Here is an 18,534-nt window from a genome sequence, read left to right as displayed (position 1 = left end):
TAATTACTGATTATAATGACTTATACTGTCTTTTTACGCATTGCGTTGCATCGCGCCACGTAAACATAAAACCCTGTCTGCATTCTCTCGCGCACTCTCGCTCTCTCCCAGACGCACTCGGTCTCTCTCACGCACATTTTCGGTCTCTCTCGCGAACTGTCGCAGAGAAAGGAAAAATTGAAATCGCATCATATGACCCCTTTAAATAAGCTGTTTTGGACTTTCATTGTATGAGCACAAAATAGTGAGATGTTTCTCAAACTATCTTCTTTTATGTTCTATAAGTTCATGTTAGGCCACTGTAGAGTAAACAATTATGTATTAACAATTTTATGTTGAATCAAATAAAATATTTCTGTCTAAAGCTACAATTTGTAATGTCTACTTGATACTTTCTCATTTAACACAATAATGACTTTAAATAATTTTTTGTGGGCAATATCACAGCCAAATTTACATTAATTACAAACACATCATGTAATTAATTAGATTAAAATGTTTAATCGACTGACAGCCCTAATGTATATATAATTCTTGAAAATAGGCTTGAACTTGTTCTCTCTCTATACAGTATAGCCAGTATTTTAATCGGTTTCAAATACATACTTATATTTTATTATTTTTTATTTTTCAGATTATTGAAATAGGATGTTGGTAGAACAGTGCTTGTCTTCTTTAATTTAATTGAATTTAATTAATTTTTTAAAATTGTATTGAATTAATTTTTCTTTTTTGCCCAGCTGTCTCCCTTTACTCTAGATATTGTCATCTGCCATTGAAAAACCTATCGACCACTATACAGCAGTTTATTCTTAATTTGATCTTCATGCTTCATTCTCATTGTGTTGTAGCCTTTTGTCATCCACGACATGGAGACGCTGCAGTTGGCCGAACAGACTCTTGTGGCCAAGATGGTGAGCTCTTCTGGGGCTCTGCTGAATAAAGACGCAGAAGTGCGAATATTCCACTGCTGTCAGTGCACTTCGGTCGAGACGGTGACCGAACTGACTGAATTCGCCAAGTCCGTGCCAGGCTTCTCAAACCTGGATTTAAATGACCAGGTTAGTGCCGAAAACGAGCACCACGTCCCGTAAACACTTCAAACTTCATGAAAGTGAAAATCTTCAGATATGCACATATTGCATAAACATCTTCACTGAATGCAGCCTGTTTTCTCCGACAGGTGACATTATTAAAGTACGGCGTCCATGAGGCGCTCTTCGCCATGTTGGCATCATGCATGAATAAAGACGGTCTGCTGGTCGCGTACGGCAGCGGCTTCATCACCAGAGAGTTCCTGAAGAGCTTGCGACGGCCGTTCAGTGAAATGATGGAGCCCAAGTTTCAGTTTGCAATGAAGTTTAACTCCCTCGAACTGGACGATAGTGACCTCGCACTGTTTGTTGCTGCCATCATCTGCTGTGGAGGTATATTGGTTTAAAACTTTTATAAAATAAAATGTGTGTATATTGTATTACATTATATTATTAAACAATATTATTATTATTATACTATTATAAATAGTATTATTATATTAAGATATTTTTATGAAATGTTTTTCTGTTCTATTTATTATATATACAGGTATTCATTCATTCATTATTTATGTATTATTTATAAATAGATACTTTTACTAATATATATTTTTTCTTTATATTATTATTTTTAGATGCTTATTCTATTTTATGATTTTGACAGTTTCATATATATATATATATTTATATTATATAAGATATTTTCTGAAATGTTTTTCAGCGGTGATATATATTATATTTAATTCATTAATTTACACATTTATATATATATATAAAATACATAGATGAATGGATACATATATATTTCTATATATTTATTTCTAGTTATTAATATAAAAGATAGACAGACAGACAGACAGACAGATAGACAGAGACAGATAGATAGATAGATGTATAGCCAGATGTATAGCCAGACAGACAGACAGACAGACAGACAGACAGATAGCCAGATAGACAGATATATAATAGATAGACAGACAGACAGACAGACAGACAGATAGATACATAGACAGATAGACAGACAGACAGACAGACAGATAGACAGATATATAGACAGACAGATAGTCAGATAGATAGATAGTCAGATAGATAGATAGACAGACAGATAGACAGATATATAGACAGACAGACAGATATATAGACAGACAGATATATAGACAGACAGATAGTCAGATAGATAGATAGTCAGATAGATAGATAGACAGACAGATATATAGACAGACAGACAGACAGACAGATAGATAGATAGATAGATAGATAGATAGATAGATAGATAGATAGATAGATAGATAGATAGATAGATAGATAGATAGATAGATAGATAGATAGATAGATAGATAGATAGATAGATAGATAGATAGATAGATAGATAGATAGATAGATAGATAGATAGATAGATAGATAGATAGATAGATAGATAGATAGATAGATAGATAGATAGATAGATAGATAGATAGATAGATAGATAGATAGATAGATAGATAGATAGATAGATAGATAGATAGATAGATAGATAGATAGATAGATAGATAGATAGATAGATAGATAGATAGATAGATAGATAGATAGATAGATAGATAGATAGATAGATAGATAGATAGATAGATAGATAGATAGATAGATAGATAGATAGATAGATAGATAGATAGATAGATAGATAGATAGATAGATAGATAGATAGATAGATAGATAGATAGATAGATAGATAGATAGATAGATAGATAGATAGATAGATAGATAGATAGATAGATAGATAGATAGATAGATAGATAGATAGATAGATAGATAGATAGATAGATAGATAGATAGATAGATAGATAGATAGATAGATAGATAGATAGATAGATAGATAGATAGATAGATAGATAGATAGATAGATAGATAGATAGATAGATAGATAGATAGATAGATAGATAGATAGATAGATAGATAGACAGACAGACAGACAGACAGACAGACAGAGATAGATAGATATATAGCCAGATAGATAGATAGATAAAGATTTTATTTTTATGAAATGTTTTTCAATTAGATTTGTATTTATATATTTTTAAATTTGATGCCATATTTAATTAATCAATTTATATTATTTATGTGTTTAAAAATAAAAATATAATCTCGTATGTATGATGAAATTTTGATATTTTTATTTTATTATTAAAATGTTTTACTTTTTGCAATAATAATTTAATATAGGCATAAAAAGTGCAACCGCTAGATGGAATCTGTGCTGTGTTGTAGAACTTTTTTTTTAAATTCTAATAGACAAGTATTAACAAGAGCAGATCAGCTTTTGCATGCCAGTGTTTTTTTTTTTGACTCATGCTCTTCCCTGTCTTGTCTTCCAGATCGGCCTGGCCTGGTGAACGTCCCGCACATCGAGCGAATGCAGGAGAGCATCGTAAACGTGCTTCATCTGCACCTCAAGAGCAACCATCCCGACAACGGATTCCTCTTCCCTAAACTCCTGCAGAAACTAGTGGACCTGCGGCAGCTGGTGACGGAGCACGCTCAGTTAGTGCAGGAAATCAAAAAGACAGAAGACACTTCGCTGCATCCCTTACTGCAGGAGATTTACAGAGACATGTACTGAGCCGCCTTTGGCTCATTCTTCTGGTTGATTTCTAGAAGACGACATGCTCGGAGAGGGCCGTTTCTCTCAGGGGCCCTCAAAACAAGTCCCCTCCACAGCTACACTGTGATCTTTTATTAAGGGGCATCATGTGAACCACAATTTTTGGGATTTCTGGATGAAAACGCCAGGAACATCAGGGCTCTTCATTACCGTTGAGTTAAACAATGCTTTCTGCGGTTATTGGTTTAAAGAGAACAAAACAAGACAATGCCAATTAAAATGCATCCTGTGGTTTTAGGATTTTTGGATATTTTATAAATGCTTACTGGTCCCTTGGGCCAGAAACTGTGAATAGAAACCCTAAAATCCAACTTATTCATACAGCAATATGAATTTTTAATATTGACATGGTAACTTTTGATAGTGTACGCTTTAAACACGCAGTTTTCACCCAAGTGACTTCCACGTAGATCTGCCATAACTAGTGAAACTGACCGTTTTGCAAAGCTACAGGGATTTTGCCTCATGGTTAACGTTGTTATGAACACAGAATTATTTTTTTCCCCCCCATGTTAACCTGGGAAAACAAATACGACACAGAATTCTTCATCTTAATTCAGTCATATTTCAACATTTGCGAATGTTTAAGTGGTTACTTTTTCCCGTTATAGTGAAAAACATTCATTATTTATAGTTTTATCGGCTCACTCCCAGTATTACGGTCTCAGTCCGTAACTGCAGTTTTCGAGTTATAAAATGCAGTGCTCAAATACAAAGCAGATCAATACCTCAGGACCGATGCCTTCTGACAGAGCACAAGTGCTCTAGGTTGTGTGGTTTTACAGTAATCTACTGTTTAAAGGGCTAAAGGAGTGAGGAAACGACAAGTGAGGACTGTTACAGCATGTATACCGCAAGCATGACACTGCACAAAAAATATTGCACGAATTGCAATTTTGCAATGTTGGCTTTTTTGAAGCAACATTCAGTATTTGAGCGAACCACACTCCTGTTGTTTGAACACAGGTGTCTGTTGGGCTTGATGCAAGTTAAACACAGATCTGTACTGAATCTTGAGGTTTGAGCTTCATTCTGTGTAGAGTTTGCATGCTCTTCCTCATGTAAATTTGGTTTAATGACAATAAGAGTTCTCAGAGAGCCCGTTTCTGATAACCATTTTATAATATATAGCCATTTTTAAAGGACACATTCAGTGCAGTGACCCAGAAAGCCTTGCTTGCTTTAATTTCCTTCCTGTCTGAAGGAAAAGTTTCACACCGTTTGTCTGTCTGTCCCTCCAGTAGTCTGTCACTCTTCTCCGTTCTTGACGTTTTCTCAGAACCACAGTGCCTAGTCTCGACGTCGTGGTGAAAAACATCTCATTGTTTTTTACTTCCCTATATAAACCAGGAACAGAAGCTAATGAAAAAATGTCTGTCATACCGCCTTTTGTAAACATAAACTCTATGTGCAGTTATCTACGTTAAAAGGTTGTTGCGTAAGGGTCCGTTCACACAGAACGCATTTTTTGCATTATACTGTGACGCTTTTCCATTATTTTTCTATGTAAACATGCGCTAGACAGACATGTTTGACCACTGCACTCGCATGTTTTACGGTGACTCTCATGAGACTGCACTCAACACAAAAACATACTCTGTGAACCGGCCCTAAGAGTGTAATAGTACATAAAGGGGCATTTGATGGATTAGATTGTGTAAGATTAATTTTGAGATTGTGTAAAGAGCCATTCGAAAATTAAGCTAAAAATTGGATTCCTAGAAATATTATGGAGCCTCTAAAGGGACATGGCGATCCTAAATAACAAGGGATAGGAGATAAAAAAATATTAAATCTGAGAAATGTTGAGTTTGATTACAAACCTTTTGCGTTACTCCACGAAACATTTTTGTTCGCTCACAAAAATCTTGCGTTCCAACAAAAAACCTTTGCGATCACTCTTAAAAATATTGCATTGCCCCAAAAAACTTTGCATTTGCTCACAAAACATTTGCGTTTGGTCACTAAAGTATTGTTCCCCCAAGAAACTTCAACTTCAAAAAAACATTTGAGTATGCTTGCTAAAGTATTGTTTTCTTTCGCAAAACATTGCAAAGGCAAATGCAAATATTTAGTGAGAACGCAAATGTTTTACGAGTTAACGGAAATTTTGGCTAGTGAATGCAATACTTTTCCAAGAGAACGCAAATGTTTTGTGAGCAAACGCAAAGTTTCTCTGGGGAACAGTACTTTTGCGAGAGAATGCAAACGTTTTGTGAGCAAACGCAAAGTTTCTCTGGGGAACGCAGTACTTTTGCGAGAGAACGCAAATGTTTTGTGAGCAAACGCAAAGTTTCTCTGGGGAACGCAGTACTTTTGTGAGAGAACGCAAACGTTTTGTGAGCAAACGCAAAGTTTCTCTGGGGAACGCAGTACTTTTGCGAGAGAACGCAAACGTTTTGTGAGCATACACAAAGTTTCTCTGGAAAACGCAGTACTTTTGCGAGAGAATGCAAATGTTTTGTGAGCAAACGCACAGTTTCTCTGGGGAACGCAGTACTTTTTCGAGAGAATGCAAATGTTTTGAGAGCAAACGCACAGTTTCTCTGGGGAACGCAGTACTTTTGCGCAAAAGTTTTTTGGGGGCAACACAATATTTTTGCAAGTAAACGCAAAGTTTTTTGGGGGGAACACAATATTTTTGCAAGTAAACGCAAAGTTTTTTGGGGGGAACAATACTTTTGCAAGTAAACGCAAAGTTTTTTGGGGGGAACAATACTTTTGCAAGTAAACGCAAAGTTTTTTGGGGGGAACAATACTTTTGCAAGTAAACGCAAAGTTTTTTGGGGGGGAACACAATACTTTTGCAAATGAATGCAAATGACTTGAGCGACTGCAAAGTTTCCTGAGAGAATGCAAATATTTTGTGGGTGAACGTAAATGTTTTATGCAAATGTTTTACAAGCAAACGCAAAGTTCCTCGGGGGAATGCAGTACTTTTGTGAGAGAATGCAAATGTTTTGCGAAAGAATGTTCGCAAGAAAGCTTCTCAGGGGAACACATGTTTTGGGAGTAACCGCAAAGTTTCTCGGGGGAACAAAATAGTTTGCAAGAAAACGCAAATGCTCTCCAAGTGAACGCAAAGCTACTCGGGGATCGCAATATTTTTGCGAGAGAAAGCAAAAGCATTTGTCATCCAATCTAATTTTTTTCCATCACCATGTCCCCTTAGGGGCTTCGTAAACCAACACCTTCAGTTAATTTCTTGTGAATGTTTTGTTTTCCATGTCACCAGCTTTACTGTTCCGAAGTTGTGAACAATTACTTGCAATAACATATTATTGTCTATTTTCACTTCAAAAAAAAAAATTTTTTGCATGAGGAAAAAAAGTGTAATGATTTTTAGTAAGTACTTGGAAAATGCATCTTGGTTTGCAACCTCGTAAAGCAAGTGATTCAACTTAAAACTGCGTTCACACTGACAGTGATTAAACTGCTGGAGGTCATCGAGTCTCTTGGCTGCTGTTCGTTCCACAGCATGCTGCATCTCATTTGCATAAAATTGAAAGCTGAAAGCATCAGTCGTCACCACCATCACCATGTCCCCTTAGGGGCTTCGTAAACCAACACCTTCAGTTAATTTCTTGTGAATGTTTTGTTTTCCATGTCACCAGCTTTACTGTTCCGAAGTTGTGAACAATTACTTGCAATAACATATTATTGTCTATTTTCACTTTAAAAAAAACTATTTTTTGCATGAGAAAAAAAAGTGTAATGATTTTTAGTAAGTACTTGGAAAACGCATCTTGGTTTGCAACCTCGTAAAGCAAGTGATTAAATTTAAAAATTAGTTCACACTGACAGTGATTAAACTGCTGGAGGTCATCGAGTCTCTTGGCTGCTGTTCGTTCCACAGCATGCTGCATCTCATTTGCATAAAATTGAAAGCTGAAAGCATCAGTCGTCACCAAAAAAATGACATCTTATTCAAAACAAATAACTTTAGGTCGTATTGTCACTGCAAATGGTTGTCAACCTGAACATCCCGTGTCACTTTTATACGACGCAACTAGCTGTACCCGTGAACCCACTTTCCTGTAAAGGGATGCACTTAAACAGTAAGGTTATGTTTGTAACTGGAAATGCTGAAGCTTTGCAACCTTTATTAATATATATATATATATATATATAGCAGATGTGAAATTAAAGTTTTATGCAGTGCAATGTAAATATGGGGAAAGATTTGTCATGGAACGACATTTGCATGGGAATTAATGTTGTAAATTCCACATTCCTTTTTAATTCAGCATGAGGACCTGCGCATTTCCACCCTGATCGGAAAGATAAATGGAATGGACACTTGGCACTCTTTTTTTTTTTTGCAGACTTTTTCCCCCCCCCCCATTACATATTTTTGTAATCATCCTAAATTAAAAAAATAAATATCATTGAAAACCGGAAACTGCATCAAAAATTAAACTGAAGTATTTGAGTGTTACCCTGTGGCTATTTTTGGTATGCTGCTTAAAATCTCACGGGAATCTTTTGTGATATCAACTTCAAATTTGGAACATAGCATAGTTAGACATATGTCTTTGACTTTATAGCAATTTTAGATTTCAAAATATTGGTGAGGTATTTTTATATAATTTTTTTAAGTACAGTACATGTTCTTAACAGACCACCAACCTTTGGTCTTCAACTTTTGCAAGATATATACTCAGAATTCTGAGACAAAAAGTCAAAATTGTGAGATGTAAAGAAAAAGGAAGTCAGAATTATGACAAACTCGTAAAAAAGAAACTGGAAAAAAAGTGTCCAAATTGTGAGATTAAAAAATTGCAATTATCTTGTTTTTCTTTTCTTTCCGTGGTGGAAACAAGCTTCCATATTTTTGCCATAAAATCAATTTTTGATCGCCATCTCGTCTCGGGGTGTTTGGGATCCTCACCTGCTTACTGTACTGTGCTCCACGAGGTCTCAGGTAAAGAATAGAGGTACTGATGATATCGATCATCGACAACTGCCTGTGACACAAGTAAGTCGAGCCAAATGGTTTGTAAAACCAGCGAGATTTTCTCTCTCCATTGCCGTTGTAAAATGCACTCCCTGCTTCATACTGTCATTTTCAGAAATTAGTCAATACATTTGCATGCTGCAATTTACATTCTTGTAAATTATTATTTTCACAAGTTCAGATGCTTACATTAATGTGGTTTGATGTGTAAATGTGTAGCAAAAAATAGTGTTTTTGCTGTACTTAGTTTGTACTGAGTTAATCCTCCGCCTCGTTCACTTGTTAGTACACTTGAGTTCAGAAGGAAACAGTAGCTTACTACCTACTGAATCCTACACACTGGAAATGTAGTGGTCATATGCATACTGTTTCTGCAGTATACAGTAAGTAGTATGCTATTCTGATTTGTCTCTTCTGGTGCCTTAGAGAATAGAGGTACTGATGATATCGATCATCGACAACTGCCTGTGACACAAGTAAGTCGAGCCAAATGGTTTGTAAAACCAGCGAGATTTTCTCTCTCCATTGCCGTTGTAAAATGCACTCCCTGCTTCATACTGTCATTTTCAGAAATTAGTCAATACATTTGCATGCTGCAATTTACATTCTTGTAAATTATTATTTTCACAAGTTCAGATGCTTACATTAATGTGGTTTGATGTGTAAATGTGTAGCAAAAAATAGTGTTTTTGCTGTACTTAGTTTGTACTGAGCTAATCCTCTAAAGTTCACTTGTTAGTACACTTGAGTTCAGAAGGAAACAGTAGCTTACTACGTACTGAATCCTACACACTGGAAATGTAGTGGTCATATGCATACTGTTTCTGCAGTATACAGTAAGTAGTATGCTATTCTGATTTGTCTCTTCTGGTGCCTTAGATCCAAATTGTAAGAAACTGTATGAAGTGTTATGGCATGGATGAATAAAATTCACTTTAGAGTAAAAATCTGTAATGTTTCAAATGAAATCAAGTGTTATGTTCAAATCATGGACAAGTTCACAATGTTCCCAAGATTTATTTTTTTTTGTCCTGTAATATTTGCTGATTGAGCAAATGTATGCATAAAGTATTGAGTTTTTTTATTTTCAGATTAAAATGAAATGTTTGATTGCCAGCAGCTTTGCTTTTCTAACTAGAGTGCTTGGTGTTTTTATATAGAAGGGATTTTAACAATGTGATATATCAGGGAATTGTCTCGGTCTTCCCCGTTAGTCCCTGTAGCTCAGGTCACAGTAAAGTCAAGTACTGTTCTGCCTCTGAACAGCATCATTTCTAATAAATGCTTGATACAGATCTGTGACTTTATACTAGCTGATTATTAATATACTGCTGCAAAAAGGTACTTTGGCTTAAATGTTTGACATATGTATATCTAGTCCTGTCTCAAAATAAAAGACATCTTTGTAAAACTCAAATGCAGAAATGTGTCTTTAATATACAATGTCCGAGTAATTTGGAAAAAGACACCAACCCAATACTAATTTCCCAGACTTTACCTACTACTTCACAAAAGTAGACTCGTTGTATAGCACCACCCAGTGGTGTACAGTCCAAAATATACATACATTGTATATTTTTATAATTTTGTCATAATTGTTTAGTACAAATTTTTCTTCATAGATCATACTGTTTAGAATTAATTTAAGGCGGTGCTTATCCACACTATTACATCTTAGAGTTGTACATTCCACAAGCTGTCGTTTTGACGTACTGCTTTCAGTATAAGCTGTTTGTAGACTAATAACAAAGTTTTGAGTTTTCAAACTTGCAGAATGTTTTTATAGTACAATGACCTCTTATGTGTCAAAAGATGAATGGAATTTTGGTTTCTCAGTTCATGACCCCTTTAATAGTTAAATAAGTACTCAGCACCGTTAGAAATAGTTCGTCAGCAATTCGAAGTTCTTACTGAACTTGATCGAAGATATAGCGGACTGTCACATGGCACAAGTTACTTTTCTCAGTGCTGGTCAGTGTGGACCAAATCGCAGTCGTTTGTAATTACAGAAATAGTTTTTTAAACTCGATTTTTATATTTACTGTATATCACTACAACAGATCACTATGTAGTTACAAAAAATGGAACATATCAAATAAGAATATAAACGCAGTAATCAATTTAAAAAAAACTATTTTCAGTGTAAACAATATAAACTTTTCAAATGTAACTTTTCCTTTTTTTGAAAAGAACACTAAGGGTGTGTTCACACTTGTAGTTCGGTTCGTTTGGTCCGGACCAAAAAGGAAAATGATACATTTGGGTTCTGGTCCTCTTAGCGTTCACATTGGCTTTTTTGACAGCGAACCTAAAGACACTGAACCTAAAGGCATAGTGATACGTTCACAACCTGATTGGTCAGCTTGAATGACGTATATATCGTGCCGAAACTTACAGAACATCCCAAACAAAAGGTGCGTTAGATTTAAAGCAGCGCTGCGGGTTGCATAGCATCGCATCTTGTCATTACTTCCGGTTTTTGGTTCGTTTAGAAGTATTTGGTCTGTGTTGCATTCATATATCATTCAACCCGTTCCAGAGCTCGTTTGGAAGTGGACTGAGACCCATCTTTTCAGCGGTCTCGGTCCGCTTGTTTGGTGCGCACCAGGGTTCAGATGGTAGCGTTCACACTTACTCAAACGAACCGCACTAACAGAGCAATCGCACCAGAGTTTGTTTTAATCGAACCAAACATGCCAAGTGTGAACATACCCCAAGTTTATTGCCGTAAGTCTACAACTGAGGTAAAATGTTCGTAACTGGAGTAGACTCTGCTGCAAAGTCCTTTTGAGGTCGACATCATTTTTACAGGGCAAAAAGTCTTCTTCTTGTATTTTTTGTGAGTTTTTTTATTTTCAGATTAAAATGAAATGTTTGATTGCCAGCAGCTTTGCTTTTCTAACTAGAGTGCTTGGTGTTTTTATATAGAAGGGATTTTAACAATGTGATATATCAGGGAATTGTCTCGGTCTTCCCCGTTAGTCCCTGTAGCTCAGGTCACAGTAAAGTCAAGTACTGTTCTGCCTCTGAACAGCATCATTTCTAATAAATGCTTGATACAGATCTGTGACTTTATACTAGCTGATTATTAATATACTGCTGCAAAAAGGTACTTTGGCTTAAATGTTTGACATATGTATATCTAGTCCTGTCTCAAAATAAAAGACATCTTTGTAAAACTCAAATGCAGAAATGTGTCTTTAATATACAATGTCCGAGTAATTTGGAAAAAGACACCAACCCAATACTAATTTCCCAGACTTTACCTACTACTTCACAAAAGTAGACTCGTTGTATAGCACCACCCAGTGGTGTACAGTCCAAAATATACATACATTGTATATTTTTATAATTTTGTCATAATTGTTTAGTACAAATTTTTCTTCATAGATCATACTGTTTAGAATTAATTTAAGGCGGTGCTTATCCACACTATTACATCTTAGAGTTGTACATTCCACAAGCTGTCGTTTTGACGTACTGCTTTCAGTATAAGCTGTTTGTAGACTAATAACAAAGTTTTGAGTTTTCAGAATGTTTTAATGTTTTTATAGTACAATGACCTCTTATGTGTCAAAAGATGAATGGAATTTTGGTTTCTCAGTTCATGAATAGTTAAATAGTTAAATAAGTACTCAGCACCGTTAGAAATAGTTCGTCAGCAATTCGAAGTTCTTACTGAACTTGATCGAAGATATAGCGGACTGTCACATGGCACAAGTTACTTTTCTCAGTGCTGGTCAGTGTGGACCAAATCGCAGTCGTTTGTAATTACAGAAATAGTTTTTTAAACTCGATTTTTATATTTACTGTATATCACTACAACAGATCACTATGTAGTTACAAAAAATGGAACATATCAAATAAGAATATAAACGCAGTAATCAATTTAAAAAAAACTATTTTCAGTGTAAACAATATAAACTTTTCAAATGTAACTTTTCCTTTTTTTGAAAAGAACACTAAGGGTGTGTTCACACTTGTAGTTCGGTTCGTTTGGTCCGGACCAAAAAGGAAAATGATACATTTGGGTTCTGGTCCTCTTAGCGTTCACATTGGCTTTTTTGACAGCGAACCTAAAGACACTGAACCTAAAGGCATAGTGATACGTTCACAACCTGATTGGTCAGCTTGAATGACGTATATATCGTGCCGAAACTTACAGAACATCCCAAACAAAAGGTGCGTTAGATTTAAAGCAGCGCTGCGGGTTGCATAGCATCGCATCTTGTCATTACTTCCGGTTTTTGGTTCGTTTAGAAGTATTTGGTCTGTGTTGCATTCATATATCATTCAACCCGTTCCAGAGCTCGTTTGGAAGTGGACTGAGACCCATCTTTTCAGCGGTCTCGGTCCGCTTGTTTGGTGCGCACCAGGGTTCAGATGGTAGCGTTCACACTTACTCAAACGAACCGCACTAACAGAGCAATCGCACCAGAGTTTGTTTTAATCGAACCAAACATGCCAAGTGTGAACATACCCCAAGTTTATTGCCGTAAGTCTACAACTGAGGTAAAATGTTCGTAACTGGAGTAGACTCTGCTGCAAAGTCCTTTTGAGGTCGACATCATTTTTACAGGGCAAAAAGTCTTCTTCTTGTATTTTTTGTGCCCCTGAGTCGGTTGGCTGCATAGTGTACAAACAGGCAATTTTTGTACACGTGACTTCTTGATTCCAACATTTGTAAGATTGCCTGTATGTTTCCGTTTATACAGTGTAGCCCTGGCCCAGGCTGAAGGGCTGTCAATACTCTGTGATGTGTCAGTTTGGCTGGTGGACATCGGCACTGGTGTTGTGTTGGTGGAAGTAGCTGGGATCACTCGTGTGGCAGATGAAGCGATTTTAGCTAGAGGTTTGATCATGATGGAAGTGACTGGCGTTTTCCAATCAGTCACACGAGATACTCTGACCGGCAGTAGTGAGTGGGGAATTGGCGCAGACTCACTGTGTTGTAATGGCAGCAGAGCCTTCGGATCTGGCATCGCAGTGTCTGTATTTCCTTTTAAAACCATGGTCCCTGCTTTGCTTGAAATGTGTTCAAACTTTATCTGTGGGAGGTCAGGTGGAGGGAGAACGGACGGCTGGCATGGAGCTAGAGGTAGCTCTTTTGAAGAGATTAACATGGTCTTCAGCACGGCAGCAGATGGCAATTCAGTCGCCCGCAGGTTGACGAGTCTCTCTTGACGGCAGATAAAATCACAGACTGTTTTGGTGTCAATTTTTGGCAAAGGTATTCCCAGTATGCTCAGAACCGGATCCTCTACCAATACGTGATGCTGAATTCTCTCATAGGCTTTTGCGATGGTGGTTTTTACAGGGCTTGCCGGAGTACTGTGCGGTGACCCCAACCAGAGAAGTTTCACTAGTGTGTACATCAGCCTGTTGTGCTGAGAACTGATGTCTTGCTGGGCCAGTGCAAGATCGTCTCTCTTTGTGCGACAATAAAGCGCATTACCCCAGTGTGTTTTGTAGAGCTGGTGAAACTTAAGTGGTTGTTTGTCGTGTTCCTCTACAGCACTCCATGCTTCGATGAGCCTGTTCCTCTGTTGTGTTGTTAGGCTCAACTTGTCCTCAGTCAGACCAATCTCCACCAGCAGAGAACAGAACTTTCCAAGCTGTCGGAAGCCAGGAAGCGGGTCGGAACTACAAACATCCTCCTGTTGAAAAGTTTCAAAAATTGTATATTAAAGTTAAAATGCTTACTCAAAAAGAAAAGAAAAACGATCATATTTTCTTCTAGGGCTGTGCGAATTGGCCAACATTTTTTTTATATTGGTCTCTGGTATACATATCTCAATAGTTTCTACACATACATATTTCTACATATCGCCCGATTCCGAAAACGTTCCGATAATATCATGCATCCATACTTTTAATGATCAATGATTGAAGGGCGAGTAAAATAATGTCATCTCATTGTACCCAGCAAGGTTATTTTCGTAAACAAAAACTAAGACGAAGACGATTGATCAAAAAACATTTTCGTAAACTGAAAATAAAAGTCAAAAATAAAAAAAACTCAAACGAAACGAAACTAATAACAGTTATTGAAAAGCGAACTGACATAAAATAATAGTTACCAAAAATAAATAATCGTTTCCCCATAGCGGAAAAAATATATATGAGCTGTGTGGCCCAAATATCTGTAAATGGCACATCATGCACGTGAAGTTATCTGACGAAGAGACGCTAAGCAGTTTAAAGCAGAGTCCAGCACAGGTCCTGTTGTATTAACCTGCACCCACAGTAGGGGTGGGGGGAAAAAATTGATAAAGCATTGTATCGCGAAATTTTCTGCGGCAATACTGTATCGATATGCGGATGCCAAATATCGATCTTTTATTCTACTATTTGGTAGAATAATAAAATCAATTCTTTACAATCCACTAGATGGTGGTGTTGAGTTTTTTTCTGGCGCGGTCAGCTGGGTCACCTTAAAGGAACACTCCACTATTTTTGAAAATAGGCTCATTTTCCAACTCCCCTAGAGTGAAACAGTTGAGTTTTACCGTTTTCGAATCCATTCAGCCGATCTCTTAGCTGTAGCTTAGCATAGATCATTGAATCTGATTAGACCGTTAGCATCTCGCTCAAAAATGACCAAAGAGTTTCGATATTTTTCCTATTTAAAACTTGACTCTTCTGTAGTTACATCGTGTACTAAGACCGACGGAAAATGAAAAAGTTGCGATTTTCTAGGCCGATATGGCTAGGAACTATACTCTCATGTGACCCCAACCAGAGAAGTTTCACTAGTGTGTACATCAGCCTGTTGTGCTGAGAACTGATGTCTTGCTGGGCCAGTGCAAGATCGTCTCTCTTTGTGCGACAATAAAGCGCATTACCCCAGTGTGTTTTGTAGAGCTGGTGAAACTTAAGTGGTTGTTTGTCGTGTTCCTCTACAGCACTCCATGCTTCGATGAGCCTGTTCCTCTGTTGTGTTGTTAGGCTCAACTTGTCCTCAGTCAGACCAATCTCCACCAGCAGAGAACAGAACTTTCCAAGCTGTCGGAAGCCAGGAAGCGGGTCGGAACTACAAACATCCTCCTGTTGAAAAGTTTCAAAAATTGTATATTAAAGTTAAAATGCTTACTCAAAAAGAAAAGAAAAACGATCATATTTTCTTCTAGGGCTGTGCGAATTGGCCAACATTTTTTTTATATTGGTCTCTGGTATACATATCTCAATAGTTTCTACACATACATATTTCTACATATCGCCCGATTCCGAAAACGTTCCGATAATATCATGCATCCATACTTTTAATGATCAATGATTGAAGGGCGAGTAAAATAATGTCATCTCATTGTACCCAGCAAGGTTATTTTCGTAAACAAAAACTAAGACGAAGACGATTGATCAAAAAACATTTTCGTAAACTGAAAATAAAAGTCAAAAATAAAAAAAACTCAAACGAAACGAAACTAATAACAGTTATTGAAAAGCGAACTGACATAAAATAATAGTTACCAAAAATAAACAATCGTTTCCCCATAGCGGAAAAAATATATATGAGCTGTGTGGCCCAAATATCTGTAAATGGCACATCATGCACGTGAAGTTATCTGACGAAGAGACGCTAAGCAGTTTAAAGCAGAGTCCAGCACAGGTCCTGTTGTATTAACCTGCACCCACAGTAGGGGTGGGGGAAAAAAATTGATAAAGCATTGTATCGCGAAATTTTCTGCGGCAATACTGTATCGATACGCGGATGCCAAATATCGATCTTTTATTCTACTATTTGGTAGAATAATAAAATCAATTCTTTACAATCCACTAGATGGTGGTGTTGAGTTTTTTTCTGGCGCGGTCAGCTGGGTCACCTTAAAGGAACACTCCACTATTTTTGAAAATAGGCTCATTTTCCAACTCCCCTAGAGTGAAACAGTTGAGTTTTACCGTTTTCGAATCCATTCAGCCGATCTCTTAGCTGTAGCTTAGCATAGATCATTGAATCTGATTAGACCGTTAGCATCTCGCTCAAAAATGACCAAAGAGTTTCGATATTTTTCCTATTTAAAACTTGACTCTTCTGTAGTTACATCGTGTACTAAGACCGACGGAAAATGAAAAAGTTGCGATTTTCTAGGCCGATATGGCTAGGAACTATACTCTCATTCCGGCGTAATAATCAAGGAACTTTGCTACCGATATTACGCAGCGCCTGACAATAACGCTAACTTCCGTCAACATAACCAATGTGACCCCCTGCTTGCACAGGGAGCGTGCTGGGGACTATTTTCAGGCGCTGCGTAAAATCATTGCACCTGCTGCACCCATGGTACGGCAGCAAGGTTCCTTGATTATTAAGCCGGTCATTTTTGAGCGAGATGCAAACGGTCTAATCAGATTCAATGATCTATGCTAAGCTACATCTAAAAGTGCTACCGCCAGACCCAGAGATCGGCTGAATGGATTCGAAAACGGTAAAACTCAACTGTTTAACTCTAGGGCAGTTGGAAAATTAGCCTATTTTCAAAAACAGTGGAGTGTTCCTTTAAGCATGCAGTAAGTTAGTACAATAAAGATGGCGGCATCACGGAACGTTATCAGGAAAGCCCTGTCCGCAAATTAAATTTAAGACTATGTTTTATTTATTTTAAATTTAACAGTAATTTACTTTCAAATGCCCCAATGGCTGAAGGGTCTGCACAACTTTTTTGTACAAGTTCAAGTTACATTGTTCAAAATACCTATAGTAGCACAGCAGTGCATACCTGTTTAAATTTAATTAAGGTGGACTAGACTAGACTGTAATACAAATAGTTGAGTTTGCCAAGTGCATACATCATTTATGACAGGTTTTCATGAAAGTGTTGGTCAGTTTGTCTGCTTCACAATCCAATTTTGCATTGCAGCAATAATATTTAACTGAATTTTTTTTATTTTTAGTTAAAACAGATGTTGCCAAAGTTTTCATTTGGGGACATAATTTGAATTTGGAAAAAGGTATTCAATTGCAATATATCGCAGAATATCGCAATACTTTTTTAATTGTATCGTGATAATATTGTATCGTGGGGCCTCTGGTGATTCCCACCCCTAACCCGCAGTGCTTAAAAGAACAACCGATCCGTTATCCGACAGAAGAACTAATTTAATTCTGTACCCGCCCTGACCCTGCAAATGACAGCGTAAATACTATTGTTAATTCTGCTAAACTTTAAATCGAAACAAAATCTAAAACTGAAACTAAACTATATAAAAACTAAACAGAAATGTGTTCACAAAAAAAACTAACAAAATGATTAATGAAACTAATAAAAACTAAACTGAATTTTATTGCAAATTTGAAAACGATATTAAAATAAAACGAATTTAAAAATGCAAAACTATTATAACCTTGGTACCCAGTTTTTGAAAATGCTTATTGCGTTCATAGAGCGAACCTTTTGCTGATTGTTTACAGTGTAAAAGGAAGTTACTCCTATAATTTACACAGAGCGTCATGGGGCGTAGGAAAAAGGTGGAAAAACTATACTATATCTTACAAGTTTTTAAAGCCCTTCATATTAAGTTTGCCTCTCTGCAGCAGCTCACTCTGTGTCCTCCGCTACATTTTTCAGATGCGCTCGTGTCAGAAGACTGTATATCGATATAAACGGTATTGCCTCATACCATATCGCTTGTAAAAATATATATATCGATATTTCATACAAACTCGATATACCGTCCAGCCCGATTTCATTCTAGTAGAGGTAAACATTAGGGGTGCAATGGTTCAAATTTCTCACGGTTCGGTTTGTATCATGGTTTTAGAGTCACTGTTTCATAACGGTTCGGTATGTGCTGTGTTTAGGAAAAAAATAACTATGCTGTCAAATAATAAGAACAAATACTCTAACTACAAGCTACAGCTCAAACAAATACAAGAGTGCAAAGACAAATAAAATAAACAGTGCTTTTCA

General features: G+C 36.8%; 2 protein-coding genes across 2 annotated transcripts in view; one reads left to right on the top strand and one right to left on the bottom strand.

Moving 5' to 3' along the window:
• pparab (peroxisome proliferator-activated receptor alpha b) overlaps positions 1-5,446 on the top strand; it is a 37,652-nt gene extending 32,206 nt beyond the window's left edge. The window contains exons 5-7 of the mRNA XM_016230749.1: positions 852-1,061; positions 1,184-1,427; positions 3,383-5,446. Coding sequence (XP_016086235.1) covers positions 852-1,061; positions 1,184-1,427; positions 3,383-3,627 — 699 coding nt within the window. The 3' untranslated portion in view covers positions 3,628-5,446. The remainder of the gene's footprint in view (positions 1-851; positions 1,062-1,183; positions 1,428-3,382) is intronic.
• A 7,588-nt stretch (positions 5,447-13,034) lies between these two features.
• The window catches only part of LOC107549583 (uncharacterized), a 21,947-nt gene continuing 16,447 nt past the window's right edge, over positions 13,035-18,534 (bottom strand). The window contains exons 7-8 of the mRNA XM_016230728.1: positions 15,355-15,673; positions 13,035-13,964 (exon numbers count right to left, since the gene is read on the bottom strand). Of these exons, the coding sequence (XP_016086214.1) occupies positions 13,114-13,964; positions 15,355-15,673 (1,170 nt within the window). The 3' untranslated portion in view covers positions 13,035-13,113. The remainder of the gene's footprint in view (positions 13,965-15,354; positions 15,674-18,534) is intronic.

Source organism: Sinocyclocheilus grahami, unplaced genomic scaffold (genome assembly GCF_001515645.1).
Source record: "Sinocyclocheilus grahami isolate Dianchi unplaced genomic scaffold, SAMN03320097.WGS_v1.1 scaffold376.1, whole genome shotgun sequence".
Lineage (NCBI taxonomy): Eukaryota > Metazoa > Chordata > Actinopteri > Cypriniformes > Cyprinidae > Sinocyclocheilus > Sinocyclocheilus grahami.
Note: the sequence above shows the minus strand (reverse complement) of the source record. Positions and strands in the feature narration are given on the sequence as shown.